The sequence below is a fragment of the Salvelinus namaycush genome, chromosome 3 (genome assembly GCF_016432855.1).
Source record: "Salvelinus namaycush isolate Seneca chromosome 3, SaNama_1.0, whole genome shotgun sequence".
NCBI classification, from domain to species: domain Eukaryota; kingdom Metazoa; phylum Chordata; class Actinopteri; order Salmoniformes; family Salmonidae; genus Salvelinus; species Salvelinus namaycush.
The window spans coordinates 43,207,895-43,226,074 of record NC_052309.1 but is presented as its reverse complement, the minus strand read 5'-3'; the positions used below and the strand labels follow the sequence as shown (position 1 = coordinate 43,226,074).

At 45.3% G+C, this 18,180-nt stretch overlaps 1 protein-coding gene across 1 annotated transcript in view; it reads left to right on the top strand.

The window, feature by feature from the left end:
• Positions 1-15,152: 15,152 nt before the first annotated feature.
• LOC120031659 (alpha-tectorin-like) overlaps positions 15,153-18,180 on the top strand; it is a 32,399-nt gene continuing 29,371 nt past the window's right edge. The window contains exons 1-6 of the mRNA XM_038977458.1: positions 15,153-15,216; positions 15,515-15,654; positions 15,832-16,119; positions 16,457-16,594; positions 17,308-17,473; positions 17,674-18,086. Coding sequence (XP_038833386.1) covers positions 15,153-15,216; positions 15,515-15,654; positions 15,832-16,119; positions 16,457-16,594; positions 17,308-17,473; positions 17,674-18,086 — 1,209 coding nt within the window. The remainder of the gene's footprint in view (positions 15,217-15,514; positions 15,655-15,831; positions 16,120-16,456; positions 16,595-17,307; positions 17,474-17,673; positions 18,087-18,180) is intronic.

The window sequence follows — 18,180 nt, the reverse complement described above, 5'->3', positions numbered from 1 at the left end:
GTGGTGATCCGTCATCCACACTGATATGTCTGCCAGACATGCAGAGATGCGATTCACCACCTGGTTATCAGAGGGGGGAAAGGAGAAGATTAATTGTGTGTCGTCTGCATAGCAATGATAGGAGAGACCATGTGAGGATATGACAGAGCCAAGTGACTTGGTGTATAGCGAGAATAGGAGAGGGCCTAGAACAGAGCCCTGGGGGACACCAGTGGTGAGAGCACGTGGTGCGGAGACAGATTCTCGCCACGCCACCTGGTAGGAGCGACCTGTCAGGTAGGACGCAATCCAAGCGTGGACCTTGCCGGAGATGCCCAGCTCGGAGAGGGTGGAGAGGAGGATCTGATGGTTCACAGTATCAAAGGCAGCCGATAGGTCTAGAAGGATGAGAGCAGAGGAGAGAGAGTTAGCTTTAGCAGTGCGGAGCGCCTCCGTGACACAGAGAAGAGCAGTCTCAGTTGAATGACTAGTCTTGAAACCTGACTGATTTGGATCAAGAAGGTCATTCTGAGAGAGATAGCAGGAGAGCTGGCCAAGGACGGCACGTTCAAGAGTTTTGGAGAGAAAAGAAAGAAGGGATACTGGTCTGTAGTTATTGACATCAGAGGGATCGAGTGTAGGTTTTTTCAGAAGGGGTGCAACTCTCGCTCTCTTGAAGACGGAAGGGACGTAGCCAGCGGTCAAGGATGAGTTGATGAGCGAGGTGAGGTAAGGGAGAAGGTCTCCGGAAATGGTCTGGAGAAGAGAGGAGGGGATAGGGTCAAGCGGGCAGGTTGTTGGGCGGCCGGCCGTCACAAGACGCGAGATTTCATCTGGAGAGAGAGGGGAGAAAGAGGTCAAAGCACAGGGTAGGGCAGTGTGAGCAGAACCAGCGGTGTCGTTTGACTTAGCAAACGAGGATCGGATGTCGTCGACCTTCTTTTCAAAATGGTTGACGAAGTCATCCGCAGAGAGGGAGGAGGGGGGAGGAGGGGGAGGAGGATTCAGGAGGGAGGAGAAGGTGGCAAAGAGCTTCCTAGGGTTAGAGGCAGATGCTTGGAATTTAGAGTGGTAGAAATTGGCTTTAGCAGCAGAGACAGAAGAGGAGAATGTAGAGAGGAGGGAGTGAAAGGATGCCAGGTCCGCAGGGAGGCGAGTTTTCCTCCATTTCCGCTCGGCTGCCCGGAGCCCTGTTCTTTTCACAGCCCTGTTCACATGAAGGGAGCAGCTCTCTCCCCTGCCGAGGGGGAAGAGAGGGGGAGTGGGTGTTGGAGGGAGAGGCGGTGAACCCCAGGCCAGCCTCACTGAGTAACCACATACCGGCTGCTGTGTCACAGTCACTTCCTCTGTGCTTGGATTACAATGGGTTCACCCAATGGGCTGTGGCCTTCCTCACCGCTTGCTCTCTCTCTCTCTTTCCATCTTCCTCTCTCCCCGTCATCCACACTTCACCTCCGTCTCACACACCCAACACCTCTTACTGGAACCAGTGTCCATTATTTTAGTACACCCTGGGTCAACAATGTGGCCCCGGAATTTGTGCTCTCCCATTGGTTCATGTTGTCTAATAGGTGTCTTCAGATTCAGAGACCTCCAATTGGTGTAAAGATGTGAGAAATGCCCTATGGGTAATCAAATTTTGTTGCTGCCCAGTCCAAAGTCAATTTCACTCTGCTTTGGCGTCAGAGGTTAGCTACTCTTCTTATACATGGGAGAAATCAGTAAACCAAAGTGACGATGAAACTGGGTTTATTTACCAATCACTCTACCGATTTAGATTTCTTTTTATAATCTGAATTCCTCTTTGATCTTTTCACTTTACGTATTATGCAAAGTTTGCACCGGTGCAAAAGCTAAATGAACGTGGCCCTCAGTCTGTCAGCGCTAGGCTTTGTTAAGCAAAGTAGATGGATCTCGACCTTTTGGGAATTATTTTAGGCACATCACAGGTGCTTCTTGATCTGTTTATGTTGTGTTCGCATGGTTGGTAATGGTAAAGTATGCAATATAGTGTGTTGGCTGGGATCGTGGTTGGATTTTTAAAAATAGTGAGCTGTCATTTACTATGGAGGATTGCATGGACTTGTAACTTACACTCTTATCGTAGTTCCCTCAAGTTTATGCTATAGTACATAGTCTATATACTATGTTTTTCTGTTATATTTTTTAGAAGATGATCAGATTAATAATTATCAAAGTGTTTCCGATGTATTATTTTTTTTCTGAAAGCTTCAATGCCTCCAGTTTCAAGAAAATGTTTTCCCTTTTATCTTTGCTTAAAATCAAACTTAGTGTACACACACAGAGATCATTTATGGACATGTTTACCTGCTGACTGTTGTTAAATCTGACTTTATGCATAGCACTGTAATACACGTCTGTCTAAGACCCTGTAAAGTAATCTTGCTATATGTAAATACATTTATCAGATAAATCTATTTAGTAATGTCATTTTGCTTTATTTTGGTGATAATGTAAGGGTTTCTTTACTTTATGTTGGTAATGCTTTATTTTACAGCCCCATGTCAGATGGTATTTACCTACAGGTTTTTACCTATGGGTATTTTCTGCTACTCACTGTACACACACACAGTACTTCAAAGAATTCTACATAGTTGGTTACTTCCACCAGGTGGTAAGTAGGATGAAATTGTTAAACAGTATAATTAGGATTGCCTCATATTATTTCCAAGTAAATATCGGACTAAAGAGGAATAAAGCGTTACTTTTTTTTGTTTACTTTTTAATATACGTGCTTTGTTCATAACCAAGTGGGAAGGTGGAAAAATCCACTTGAACGCCCCTCCAACTGGAAATTACTAGTATGAAACGCGTCTCATCCTGAGCTCCCACATGCTGACCTCTGGCATCACCTACTGAGAAAATGACCGTGATGACAGCATTTTTGGCTGTTAATTTTCTTTTTTATTGTTGCATTTATGAAGAGCAATGTGCTCAAAGAGCTTTATTTTCATGTAATCTGACAAAAGCACAGGTTCCAATCCAATTGCTGATGCTGTTCATCAAACTCCAGGCATTTACATTTGTAGGATGACATGAAAATAAAGCTCTATGGCCACGCAATGGCCATGTCAGTCTCCGGACTTGAAAACCTGTGGTTTGAAATGAAGAGGGCAGTCCATAAACGCAGACAAATGATATCAAGGATCTGGAAGGATTCTGGCAGCTGCATTAAAGAGTACCTGCAAAACACCAGTCTCAACGTCAACGATGAAGAGGCGACTCCAGGATGCTGGCCTTCGAGGCAGAGTTCCTCTGTCCAGCGTCTGTTCTTTTGCCCATCTTAATCTTTTCTTTTATTGGCCAGTCTGAGATATGGCTTTTTCTTTGCAACTCTGCCTAGAAGGCCAGCATCCCGAAGTCGCCTCTTCACTGTTGACGTTGTGTAAAAGGTCTGGGTGTAGCTGGTGCAGAGGAGTCAGGCGCAGGACAGCAGAGATGAGTAATAAAAGTACTTTTACTCAAAATTATCAAATACATGTAGAAATACCAAGCCCACACAATAGGACCGAAATACATAAAACAAACACGCACAAAAACCATGGGGGAAATAGAGGGTTAAATAATGAACATTTAATTGAGGAATTGAAACCGGGTGTGTAAAACAATGACAAAGCAAATGAAAAATGGACCGGCGATGGCTAGAAGGCCGGTGACGTCGAACGCCGCCCGAACAAGGAGAGGGACCGACCTCGGTGGAAGTCGTGACACGTTGAGAAGTGTTTTGCGGGTATTATTTAATGAAGCTGCCAGTTGAGGATTTGTGAGGTGTCTGTTTCTCAAACTAGACACTCTAATGTACTTGTCCTCTTGCTCAGTTGTGCACCGGGGCCTCCCACTCCTCTTTCTATTCTGGTTAGAGCCAGTTTGCACTGTTCAGTGAAGGGAGTAGTACACAGTGTTGTACAAGATCATCCGTTTCTTGGCAATTTATCCATGGAATAGCCTTCATTTCAGAACAAGAATAGACTGACGAGTTTCAGAAGAACGGTCGTTGTTTCTGTTTCTGGCCATTTTGAGCCTGTAATCGAACCCACAAATGCTGATGCTCCAGATACTCAACTAGTCTAAAGAAGGCCAGTTTTATTTCTTCTTTAATCAGAACAACAGTTTTCAGCTGTGCTAACATAATTGCAAAAGTGTTTTCTAATGATCAATTATCCTTTTAAAATGATAAACTTTGATTAGCTAACACACTGTGCCATTGTAGCACAGGAGTGATGGTTGCTGATAATGGGCCTATGTAGATATTCCATTAAAATAAATCAGCCCTTTCCAGCTACAATAGTCATTTGCAACATTAACAATGTCTACACTGTATTTCTGATCAATTTGATGTTATTTTAATAGACAATAGTTTTCTTTCAAAAACAAGGACATTTTTAAGTGACCCCAAACTTTTGAACAGTAATGTATGTACTGAAGTCACCACCATGGAGCACAAGTCTTCCAACTGGAGCCAAGCCAGTCCAGTCTCACAATCGCCCAGATCACTGCAACAACTTGGCTGCAAGGTAATCAGGCTTAATTGGTGTCACCAAGCCTGGAGGTGCCGAAAGCTCCTCCTCCCCTCACTCCCCATCTTCCAGGCAGGGTGTGAACCACACAAGACACATTTGGCTGATGCCATCAGTGTCACACTCAGCCAATTCTGGGTGTTTGCTTAAAGCACCCAGACCGCCAGCTCCCAATCCCAACCTCCAGTCCCAGCAGAGGCTCTGTCACTGCGCAACAGATGGGGCTGAGGTCCCCTCTGCCTGGGCCTTCTCTGACTGGAGCACCAGGGCCTCAAATTCCTCTACAGAGGGAAGACTGTGCTGGCTTGGGGTTACCAGGCTGTGACAACAGGGCTGTCCCGCTAATGCAGGGTCACGCCGAAGTTGGGAGGTGGTGGGGGTCGAGATGTTGCGTTACCTCTTCGCACCCTTGTCCCGTACCCAAGACCTGGCCCGGGGAGGCTGTATCCTGATCTCCCCCATTGCATTATGGAGCAGAAGCAAGGGCAGTGAGGGCTGAACGGAGCCCATTGTGTGCCCAGGAGTAGGAGTCGTTTGGGAATGTGAGGTTTGGGTTACCACAAGGAGGTTCTACATTATGGAGGAGAGGAGAGGAGGGCAAGGCTAACTGCTGGGCATAGGGGGGAGGTTAGAGGGTTGATATGGAATGGCCCACTCTGGGGATTGAATGACTCTCGCACTGAGCTCACCCGGAATCCAGTCTAGGACCTTTTTTTGGAAGGTCAAGCTTGATGGACTCTCCAGAACTTTTGATGTTCAATCCGCCAGACTTTATTCCCACAAAATACCCTCACCTGTCACTGGGTGGTCCCACAGAAACTGTTGATGTAATGCTTTTATGACTTATTGATGTAACTGATCAGTCTGTTTCAATCATCACTATTTTATTTTCTCAACTTTAACAATTGAAACTACAATCAGACCATTTAGAAGTAAACCTCCTTGTCAGCAAGACTGTTCCTAGAAATACATGTTCTTCATTGAGGCATAGATATGTCCTACATTACATGGGGCAAATAGACAATGTCACCTCAGTTGAGCTCACTATGTAACAACCAATTTATACAACACTGTCCCCATTCCCAGTGAGCTAAATGGAGGGAGAGGGAGTGAAAGACCTTTATCCTCTCACTATCCATGCTGTGTTGTCATGTGTTGCTGCCTTGCAATGTTGTTGTCATAGGTCTCACTTTATGGAAGTGTTGTGTTGTCTCTCTTGTTGTGATGTGTGTTTTGTCCTTTATTTATATTGTATTATTTATTTATGTTTTAATCCCAGGCCCCCGTCCCCGCAGGAGGCCTTGTGCCTTTTGGTAGGCCGTCATTGTAAATAAGAATTTGTTCTTAACTGACTTGCTTAGTTAAATAAAGGTTAATATTTTTTATTTTTTTTAAATACAACTATTATGTTGGCTAATGAATTGTGTGTGTGTGTGTGTGTGTGAGTGAGTGAGTCCATGTGACAGTGGGAGTTCAAGTGAGAAAATCAGGCCTATTGTCCCCTTCTCAATTCCTCCTACTTCTCCACCGTCCTCGACACTTCCCAAAACACCGGCCGTTAGCACAGGAGGATCTCGGTCCCGGCAGGCCCACTGGGATCATGTTTTTTTTTGTCCCCTTTGGTGTGTCGCTCTCTTTTCACAGGTTGGTAAAGAGTATATGCATTTACACAACAACGCACTGGAGGAGTAAAATAATCCACCACAAAGAGCCCCTACACTGGTCACTGGGAACCCCAGGTCAGCCCTCAGTCCTGCAGCCTTTGACACGTCCTGCTCCCCCTCGCTCCAGTTACCTCCACTGTCCCCCTTGCAACAAAGACCCGACTGAGTCCCCTCTGCTTCCCACAGCCTATCAGAACAGATCTACCTGCCATTTCTTTCATACCTAATCTCTCCAGGATCTATGTAAATGAGGTATGCTGTGTGCCCATGTAAATGAGGCCCTTCCTAATTAAAGAGAAGAACACAGTGTGTCCAAAGTGACTCATGTTAATTCTGTAAGTAGTACTACCCAATGTCTTGAAAAAGCATGGTTTTAGCCTGTGTGTGGTTTTTCTCTCTCTTTGTTTTTAGCCTGTAGAGTTCTGCCTTACTATCCAGGTCTGTGCCCAAACAGTTCGAGCCTCTACTTTTAAAAATCCACCTTTCCAGAAATACGTTTCTCACTGTTGCCGCTTGTTACAGACCCCCCTCAGCCCCCAGCTGTGCCCTGAACACCATATGTGAATTGATTGCCCCCCCATCTATCTTCAGAGTTCGTACTGTTAGGTGACCTAAACTGGGATATGCTTAACACCCCGGCCATCCTACAATCTAAGCTAGATGCCATAAATCTCACACAAATTATCAAGGAACCTACCAGGTACAACCCTAAATCTGTAGACATGGGCACCCTCATAGATATCATCCTGACCAACTTGCCCTCCAAATACACCTCTGCTGTCTTCAACCAAGATCTCAGTGCCTCATTGCCTGAGTCCGTAATGGGTCCGCGGTCAAACGACCACCCCTCATCACTGTCAAACACTCCCTAAAATACTTAAAAGATAAATAAACGACCTCATCCTGTCAGTAGAAGATGCCTGGTTGTTCTTTAAAAGTGCTTTCCTCACCATCTTAAATAAGCATGACCCATCCAAAAAATGTAGAACTAAGAACAAACACAGCTCCTGGTTTACTCTTGACTTGACTGCCCTTGACCAGAACAAAAACATCCTGTGGCGTACTGCATTAGCATCGAATAGCCTCCACGATATGCAACTTTTCAGGGCACTCAGGAACCAATATACACAGTCAGTTTGGAAAGCAAAGGCTAGCTTTTTCAAACAGAAATTTGCATCCTGTAGCACTGATTCCAAAAAGTTCTGGGACACTGTAAATGGAGAATGAAGAATAAGAGCACCTCCTTCCAGCTGCCCACTGCACTGAGGCTAGGAAACACTGTCACCACCGATAATCTACGATAATAGAGAATTTCAAGAAGCATTTTTCTATGGCCGGCCATGCTTTCCACCTGGCTACCCCTACCCCGGCCAACAGCTCTGCACCCCCCGCGCTTAGCTGATGTTCTGAAAGAGCTGCAAAATCTGGACCCCGACAAATCAGCTGGGCTAGACAATCTGGTCCCTCTCTTTCTAAAATTTTCAGCCGAAATTGTTGCAACCCCTATTACTAGCTTGTTCAACCTCTCTTTCGTATTGTCTGAGATCCCTAAAGATTGGGATGCTGCCGCGGTCATCCCCCTCTTCAAAGGGGGAGACACTAGACCCAAACTGTTACAGACATATATCCATCCTGCCCTGCCTTTTCTCAGGTCTTCGAAAGCCAAGTTAACAAACAGATCACCGACCATTTCGAATCCCACCGTACCTTCTCCGCTATGCAATCTGGTTTCCGAGCTGGTCATAGGTGCACTTCAGCCACGCTCAAGGTCCTAAACGATATCATAACCACCATCGATAAGAGACAGTACTGTGCAGCCGTCTTCATTGACCTGGCCAAGGCTTTTGACTCTGTCAATCACAACATTCTTATTGGCAGACTCAACAGCTTTGGTTTCTCAAATGATTGCCTCGCTTGGTTCACCAACTACTTCTCCGATAGAGTTCAGTATGTAAAATCGGAGGGCCTGTTGTCCGGACCTCTGGTAGTCTCTATGGGGGTGCCACAGAGTTCAATTCTCGGGCTGAGTCTTTTCTCTGTGTATATCAATGATGTCGCTCTTGCTGCTGGTGATTCTCTGATCCACCTCTACGCAGACGGCACCATTCTGTATACTTCTGGCCCCTCTTTAGACACTGTGTTAACAAACCTCCAAACGAGCTTCAATGCCATACAACTCTCCTTCCGTGGCCTCCAATTGCTCTTAAATGCCAGTAAAACTAAATGCATGCTCTTCAAACGATCGCTGCCCGCACCCTCCCACCCGACTAGCATCACTACTCTTGACGGTTCTGACTTAGAATATGTGGACAACTACAAATACCTAGGTGTCTGGTTAGACTGTAAACTCTCCTTCCAGACTCACATTAAGCATCTCCAATCCAAAATTAAATCTAGAATCGGCTTCCTATTTCGCAACAAAGCATCCTTCACTCATGCTGCCAAACATACCCTCGTAAAACTGACTATCCTACCGATCCTTGACTTCGGCGATGTCATTTACAAAATAACCTCAAACACTCTACTCAGCAAATTGGATGTAGTATGTCACAGTGCCATCCTTTTATCACCAAAGCCCCATATACTACCCACCACTGAGACATGTATGCTCTCGTTGGCTGGCCCTCGCTACATATCCGTCACCAAACCCACTGGCTCCAGGTCATCTATAAGTCTTTGCTAGGTAAAGCCCCACCTTATCTCAGCTCATTGGTCACCATAGCAACACCCACCCATAGCACGCTCCAGCAGGTATATTTCACTGGTCATCCCCAAAGCCAACACCTACTTTGGCCACCTTTCCTTCCAGTTCTCTGCTGCCAATGACTGGAACGAATTGCAAAAGTCACTGAAGCTGAAGACTTATATCTCCCTCACTAACTATAAGCATCAGCTGTCAGAGCAGCTTACCGATCACTGCACCTGTACACAGCCCATCTGTAAATTGCCCACCAAACTACCTCATCCCCATATTGTTCTTTTTTTGCTGTTTTGCACTCCAGTATCTCTATTTGCACATCATCATCTGCACATCTATCACTCCAGTGTTAATGCATATTGTAATTATTTCGCCACTATGGCCTATTTATTGCCTTGCCTCCCTACTCTTACTACATTTGCACACACTGTATATAGACTTTTCTATTGTGTTATTGACTGTACATTTGTTTATCCCATGTGTAACTCTGTTGTTGTTTTTGTCGCACTGCTTTGCTTTATCTTGGCCAGGTCGCAGTTGTAAATGAGAACTTGTTCTCAACTGGCCTACCTGGTTAAATAAAGGTGAAATAAAAAAATAAAATTGGCTGGGTCTGAGCTGCTCAGGTGGAAAGCTTTAGCCATACAGAGACACGGACAGGGCTGAGGGGGGGAATCAGGGCCCAATCCAAGGGGCTGGCATCTATGTCCGAAATCCTCTTTGTTGTAACTGTTTTGCCTTCCATGATTGGAGGGAAATAAGGTTTGGTTTCAATAATTTGCCTTTGCTTGTGTAGTCTTTCTGCCCTCATTTCCAGGATATCTCATTTGCTCTCTCCCTCACTTTCGCTCTCCCTCTCTGCCCACTCAAAGTCCCCCTCAACTCCCCACCTACTACTTTCCCCAAACACTGATCTCAGATTAAGTTGAACACTATCCCTGGTAAAATTTGCACCTGCCTCTTTTAGTAAAGTTCCTTCCAGAGCCTTGGCAGGGGCTTACACTTTTGCCGCCCCTCTCATACAAGGAATCTCTTTCTCCCTGCTCCTTTTGATATCCATTGCATGCCCTAGGCAAGGATTTTGGCTGTTTTCTGGGACTCCCATTTTAACAGTACCGGTAATCCTGCTGGAAGTGAACGCGAAGCGCCCCTCTGTTTGGACGTCCACCCCCCTCCCCTCCCATTATCACCATAACAACCGCCACCCCTCCGTCTTTTTCCAGTCCTCTCTTCACTTCTTTTAAACTCTGTGGATGGTTCCCAGTTGGATGGAACACATCTGTGTACTGGAGGAAGCCTGGTGAGAGTGGTGAGGGGTTAAATGTCCGTGTTCTGAAGGCAGGTGAGTGGTCCATCTATCTACCTCGTCCTCTAGCTCTCTCTCTCTCCTCTCTCCCTTTCCCACCAACACCTGCATCACCGATTGATGGACAGGTGAGCTGCATCTGAATCTGACTCCCGGATAGGTGTGTGTTCAAACTCGTTTATCCTTGGAATTTCATAGTTTTTTAAAGATAATACAGAAATTCCTAACATGGTGGATTATCCCTGTTACTGGTAGCCATGTTGTATTTAAGGTTTCATGACAGTTTATAGCCTCACCCAGTTCAGCTCTTAGGAAATCAGGACATGAGAGCAAAGAGGACTTCATACAGCTTTATGAACATGTGTATGGTGATGTCGCATAGGGAAGACGACAGTGCCATCCTTGGCATTTGGTCTTTAGAATAATGTCATCTCTGTGTCATTAGTTAATACTGTATTAGGATTTGATGTTGCATGTTATAACAATGCCTACTGCTGAGCATCTGGCACTGTGGTTTTTGACTTGACCACATGTATGTGCTAATGTTGTGATTTAGAAGTTTATCAGTCTGTCATTTCGTATCTCAGGAGCATTAGCCAACAGTCCTTAATCTATTTATGTTTTGAAGATGCATGGCAATAATGCTGCTAGATGTAATTGGCATGAATTGGATGATTTTCTACAGTTGTTTTCTGTTCTATTTGTTGTAGCTAGAGTAGACTCCTCCTGATAGAGTCAGAAGTTTAGGGCACTGGATTGTGACCAAAGAGGGGTTGTGTTTACACCACTTTTTTGTCTCAATTGTTCTGTTGAAACATTATGGAGTAAATGCCTGTGTAACGGTTGTCCTCAGGCTTCATGACATCCGGCTCAATACTCAATCTAGCTCTGCCAGTGCGGGAAGGTGGAATAACCCGCACCGGGCTATGCACACGTACAGGAGACACCATGCGCTCTACTGCGTAACACGGTGTCTGCCCGTACTCTCGCTCTCCACGGTAAGTACAGGGAGTAGGCGCAGGTCTCCTACCTGACTTCGCCACTCTCCCTCTTAGCCCCCCCCCCCCCCCCCCCCAAGACATTTTTGGGGTTTACTCACAGGCTTCCTACCGCGTCGTCGTGCTGCCTCCATTCGCCGGTATCCCTCCTCGCACTGCGCCAGAGAATCCCAGGCGGGCTCCGGCACTCGCCCTGGGTTGATCGCCCACCTGTCAATCTCCTCCCACGTAGTGTAGCCCAGATCCTTCTCCTGCTTCCGAGCTAGCTCCTCGAAACGCCGCCTCTCTGCTTACGCTGCCTCCAGCTCAGCTTTGGGGCGGCGATATTCTCCTGGTTGAGCCCAGGGTCCCTTTCCGTCCAATATTTCCTCCCAAGTCCACGAGTCCTGGTTCTTTGGCCGCTGCTGTTGGTTCCTCTCACGCTGCTTGATCCATGGTTGGTGGGTGATTCTGTAACGGTTGTCCTCCTCCTCTTCGGAAGAAGAGGAGGAGTAGGGATTGGACCAAAGCGCAGCGTGGATTGTGGACATAATTAAGTTTATTAAAGTAAAGACGAAAACCGAAAACACTTCAACAAACTACAAAATAACAAACGAACGTAGACAGACCTGAACTATGAGAACTTACATATAACACGAAGAACGCACGAACAGGTACAGACTACAACAAACGAATGAACAAACCGAAACAGTCCCGTGTGGTGCAACATACACAGACACGGAAGACAATCACCCACAAACAAACAGTGTGAACAGCCTACCTTTATATGGTTCTCAATCAGAGGAAACGTCAAACACCTGCCTCTAATTGAGAACCATATCAGGCCACACATTAACCCCAACATAGAAACACAACACATAGAATACCCACCCCAACTCACGCTCTGACCAACTAAACACATACAAAACAACAGAAAACAGGTCAGGAACGTGACACATAGAGGCTGCTGCCTACATACAGACTTGAAATCATTGGCCACTTTAATAAATGGATCACTAGTCACTTTAATAATGGCACTTTAATAATGTTTACTTATCTTGCATTACTCATCTCATATGTATATACTGTATTTTTATACCATCTATTGCATCTTGCCTATGCCTCTGTCATTGCTCATCCATATATTTATATGTACATATTCTTATTCCATTCCTTTACTTAGATTTGTGTGTATTGGGTAGTTGTTGTGGAATTGTTAGATTACATGTTAGATATTGCAGCACTGTCAGAACTAGAAGCACAAGCATTTCGCTACACTCGCTATAACATCTGCTAACCAAAAATTAGATTTGATTAATGCTACATTTCAGTCAATAAACATTACAAATTATTCTGGTGCGCGTAGATTTTATGTTGTGCACCAGTGCTATACATGTATTTATTTTAGAGCTCTGGACAGGACGCAAGTGTAAACTTTGTTTTTACATTCAATTTATGACAACCATTAATTTAACATTCTACTAACATTCAATCAAATACTGCTTTGAATTAGATCAGGTCTTGTCCCTTAGATCAACTTGGCAGTACATTTGTTCAGTATAGAATGTATAAATGCAACATGTAAAGTGTTGGTCCCATGTTTCATGTGCTGAAATAAAAGATCCCCTAAATATTCCAGATGCACAAAAAGCTTATTGTGCACACATTTGTTTACATCCATGTTCGTTAGCGTTTCTCCTTTGTCAAGATAATTCATCCATGTCAAGAAGCTGATTAAACAGCATGATCACTACACAGGTGCACCTTGTGCTGGGGACAATAAAAGGACAATCTAAAATGTGTAGTTTTGTCACACAACACAATGCCACAGATGTCTCAAGTTTTGAGGAAGTGTTCAATTGGCATGCTGACTGCAGGAATGTCCATCAGAGATGATGCCAGAGAATTGAATGTTCATTTCTCTACCAAAAGCTGCCTCCAATTCTTACACTGGGACACTCGAAGTCAATCTTAAATTAATCATCCTTTATTTGTCAGCGTGCTGGAGAGGTTCCAACCAGCTCAGTGCACCATAGTACACATGTCAATCAGGAGCTCTTCCTGGGCAGTCCCAGGAGTTGTCTTATATACGACTATACACAGACAAGTTATATTTGCATGATTTAGCGTATTTAATTAATCATTACCGTTTTGTTTCATTCATGTGAGCGACCGATACTGGTTTGTAACATGTGACAGACCAGTACCTCACGAGACTTCTCTCTAAGCTGAGACCTTGAAATTGAGATATCTTTAGTTCGTTCTCAAAACAAGGTCTGGGCATACTGAGGATTCGTTAAATCAGTCACTCTCATGAACACAGAAATTGTTTATTAGAACAGCACATGAATAGAACACAGAAATGTGTTATCAGAAAAGCACAAACATTAAAATTCCATTACACATTTTAGAGAATTTGGCAGTACGTTCAACAGGCCTCACAACTGCAGATCACGTGTATGACGTTGTGTGGGCGAACGTTTTCCTGATGTCAACGTTGTGAACAGAGTGCCCCATGATGGTGGTGGGGTTAAGGTACAGGCAGGCATAAGCTACGGACAACGAACACAATTGCATTTTATCGATAGCATTTTGAATGCACAGAGATACCATGATGAGATCCTGAGGCCCATTCATCCGCCGCTATCAGCTCATGTTTCAGCATAATAATGCAAAGTCCCAAGGATCTGTACACAGTTTCTGGAAGCTGAAAATGCCCCAGTTCTTCCATGGCCTGTATACTCACCAGATATATCACCCATTTATATTTATTAGGGATCCCCATTAGCAGCTACTCTTTCTGGGGTCCAAACACATTAAGGCACTTACATATAAAAGATATCTACAATCTACAAAGATATCTACACCACTACATATCTACAATACAAAATGTCCTCTGGTGGCATGTCTTGTGGGGTGTGCATGGGTGTCCGAGCTGTGTGCTAGTAGTTAAAACAGACAGCTCAGTGCATTCGGTTTGTCAACACTTCTGATTGATATGCATATTATTAATGTTAGCTGTACGTGGACATTTAAGGGCCAGCCGTGGTGCCCTGTTCTGAGCAACTTGTAATTTTCCCAAGTCCCTCTTTGTGGCACCTGACCACACTACTGAACAGGGCCTGAAGGACCTAGTGTTGTTAAGAAGGCAGAGCAGTGCTTTATTACGGACAGACTTCTCCCCATCTTAGCTACTGTTGTATTATTAGGTTTTGACAGAGAATGTAACTCAGTAAAATCTTTGAAATTGTTGCATGTTGCATTTTATATTTATTTCAGTATAATTTGGCAGTAGAAAACCTGCCAAGCCAGGCACCAACACGACCCGCGAGGGCCAAAGTAAGGACCCTGGCAATTCAAGCCAGCTCAATTAAAGCCATCGGTGCTCCGCTGTTTACGCTGCCCTCTCTTTAGCAAACAAGGCATGGCTCCTAAACAGACGTGGTAATGAGGTCCCAGGCCTAGCTTCCTTCCTCAGACAAAGAGACACTGGAGCAGCTTGGGTTGGGCCGCAGGGTTCCTGGCTTGGTCCACTCACACGGGACCTCAAGGTAAATGTGATCCTGACACATTGTTCCTGAACCCATAATGGGGCCACCATGGCGGAGGGAAGGGGCGGGGGGTACCCCCACGGGAGACCTGGGAGACTGATCTTAAAGAAGTTACATGTCATCTTCGACCGGCTGGCCGGTTGTCTCTCGTTCCCCAGTGCTCTCGTTAAATGTTTTTTTTTTATGAGAAGTTGTCTCTGTGAGTCACTCTTACACGTTTTTGGTATCAGCCTCCTAGAAGATATATGGTTCAAGTTGCTGGTGATGTGGTTCATGAGGTTTTGTGGGTCTATGGCTTTGGAACAATCGGAAAACTAAATCAACAACACCTTCCTGAATCCCTCTCATTAAATGCCTTGTCCTCAATTAATTATTCTCACTCTCATTGTCCTCAGTGGCCTTACTTCAATCCCTTCTCTGTCTATTTCCTCCATCTAGAATGATCAGACCAGGCACTCCAGTCATTCTCTTCCACCTCTTCAGCTTCTTTTCTCAGAGAGAAGGTGAGTGACGTGGCTCCGATTCTGATTCTGTATCTTATCTAGAGATATAAGATCAGAGCAAATTGCTCAAGGATCATTGTGTTATAGACTGTTACGAAAGAGTGAACGTTGTGTATGTTTAGAAGACATATGTTATTTTCCCTTTCTTTCTGGTTAAACAAGCATGACTTTATTCTTATCTTGATTGAAATCACCAAAATGTATCAGATTACATGAGTAGTCTCTCTATATGTTTATGAACAGTTGTTCCCCATTCTTTGCTAGATCTGTTACGACAGTTGTCTTCCCCTTCATTCAGCTCTTTCTCAGGAGATCATGTACCCCTATGGGCCTACCTACCGAGATCTGGAGACACCCAAGATGGATGATGGGAGTTCCACTGAAATAATTATACTCATGCCATTCATTTTTTTCAATAACACCTACCGCTCCATCTATGTAAGCTCCCATTTACCCCTTCTTTCCTTCCATACCAGTAAATATCCCCAACTCATAAGAGAGAAATGTTGATCCACCATATCATCCATCTAACCAATAATTGTTATTTTGATCATCAATCTGTTCATCAATAAATCAATTGACACCGTGCCTCCCTTTCTTTCTCTATCTCTGCAGGTCAACAACAACGGTGTGATCTCCTTCGACGTACAGGTGAGCCAGTTCACCCCCGAGGCCTTCCCCCTGAGTGACAGCAGATCCTTCATTGCCCCACTATGGGCAGACGTGCACAACGGCATCCGCGGAGACGTGTACTACCGTGAGAGCACAGACCCAGAGCTACTGGAGCGGGCCACACAAGACATCCGCAAGTACTTTAAGAACATGCCCACCTTCACAGCCACCTGGATCTTCATCACAACCTGGCACCAGGTCACCTTCTACGGAGGCAGTCAGACCACCCCGGTAAAATAACCACAATCACGAATCCCAGGGACTGCTATTTGCTCCACACACAAAACACCTGCATGCACACGGACGATGGCCACTGATAGTACCATTTATCCTACAAAAAAATGTTTTTAATCATGTGTCTCTGTGTGATGCTTGTGCAGAACTGAGAGTAACTTTTCATATGTAGTCATCTCAAGTTGAAATATCTTTGAACTTCTGGGTAAGTATTTGTTTAGTCTAATAGGGGTTGTTTGTTTATGTTAAAAGGTAAATTCTACCAGGTGGTGAATTTTTGTTTTGTCTCACTATTGAACTTACCATATGCTTGCACATTCTCACCTCTCTATAGGTGAACACATTTCAGGCTGTGTTGATATCGGACGGTCTGTCATGCTTTTCCATGTTCAACTATGGAGAGATCAACTGGAGCACAGGCACAGCCAGTGGCGGAGACCCTCTGACTGGTTTGGGTGGTAGCACAGCACAGGTAGTCCGATCCTGATAACCTACATATACCACCCCTGGCACACATCAAACCAATGAGGGGATTCGATTAATGCCTCTGGCATGCCCCGGGTGAACCGGGTTAGCGTTGATTGCATTTGATTTGGAACCGGACTGCCTCCCGTGTGTGTGCCAGGTGCCCCGTTCTGGCCGTCGGCACAAAACAAAAGTGATGTTGGTTAAGCGCGTGGAGTAATGAGTAAGGTTCTGTGTTTTCACATGCAAAATTGATTGCTTTTGATAAAAAATGCTTTATCTGACTTTATCTGACAAATTCTTAACTAGTTTGAAAATTTGAATCTATATTTTATGGGAAATAGATGTTGTACAATGCACCATTCTGCATTGTTGACAATATGACAGAGCGGCACAGATTACCATTCGATTTGTTCAGGGCGCACCTTCCTCACCGACCTCACCCGGTCACCTGACGGGCATAGCTTAATCGAATCCCCTCAATCTCAGCGCCCCACTTACCACCTCTAAAACACATCAGTCCAATCATGATGCCCCATACACCACCCCTAAAACACATCAGCCCAATCATGGTGCCCCATATACCACCCTTAAAACATGTCAGACCAATCACAACCTCCCAGATATAGCTAAAATACAGCAGACCAATCTTGATGCCTCCCACCTCTATGAAAGTGATAACCTCCTCACTTGCCTTTTCCCAATCTCTACCCTCTCCAGTCAGGTTTTAATGGAGGAGAAATCGGTAACTTCCTCAACCTGCCTGGGTCCCGTTCCAATGCCGTGGTTGAAATCGAGAGGACGACCAATGTAAACCTGCCTGGCCGGTGGGTCTTCCGTGTAGACACTGCCCTGATAGACCCTGCCAATGGCTGCAGTTACAATGGTGGGTAAAAAGTATAACATAACAAAGACTTGACACACTGTTCAAATGTCTCGGTTCAAATGTCTAGGTACTAGTCAAGTGCATGTAGACAGTTTCTGTAAACTTCAATCACTCTCCTCATAACACAGCATGAGTCCCCATATTAAAAAACATCATGGCTGGGGAGACCCATAGTCATGAATGTCCATATCTTCTCCTAGGGCGGTTCTATCGGCGCGGTGAGATCTTCTGGCTGTCCGACCAGTGCTCCCAGCGGTGCCGCTGCCTGGACATGGACAACGAGGTGCTCTGCCGGGAGGCGCCGTGCAGCCAGCTGGAAACTTGTGAGCAGAAGGAGGATGCCTTCTACTGCCAGTCTACGCGCACTAGCACCTGTGTGGTTTTCGGCGACCCTCACTACCACACCTTTGATGGCTTCCTCTACCACTTCCAGGGCACCTGCTCCTACCTGTTAGCTCGGCCCTGCTGGGAGGTGGCTGGCCTGCCCTTCTTCAGCGTGGAGGCCAAGAACGAGAACCGCGGCGTGGCCTCTGTGTCCTGGCTGAGAGATGTCACTGTGGAGGTGTACGACCACAGAGTCACCCTGCCTAAGGGCAGCCAGGGCACAATACAGGTGAGCAGAGCAGCACTTCCAAGGAGGACAAATATGTAGGGATGTCTAGGTTTTAGCTCAGCAGGCTAACACAGTCTTGTCAGTTTGCCATAGG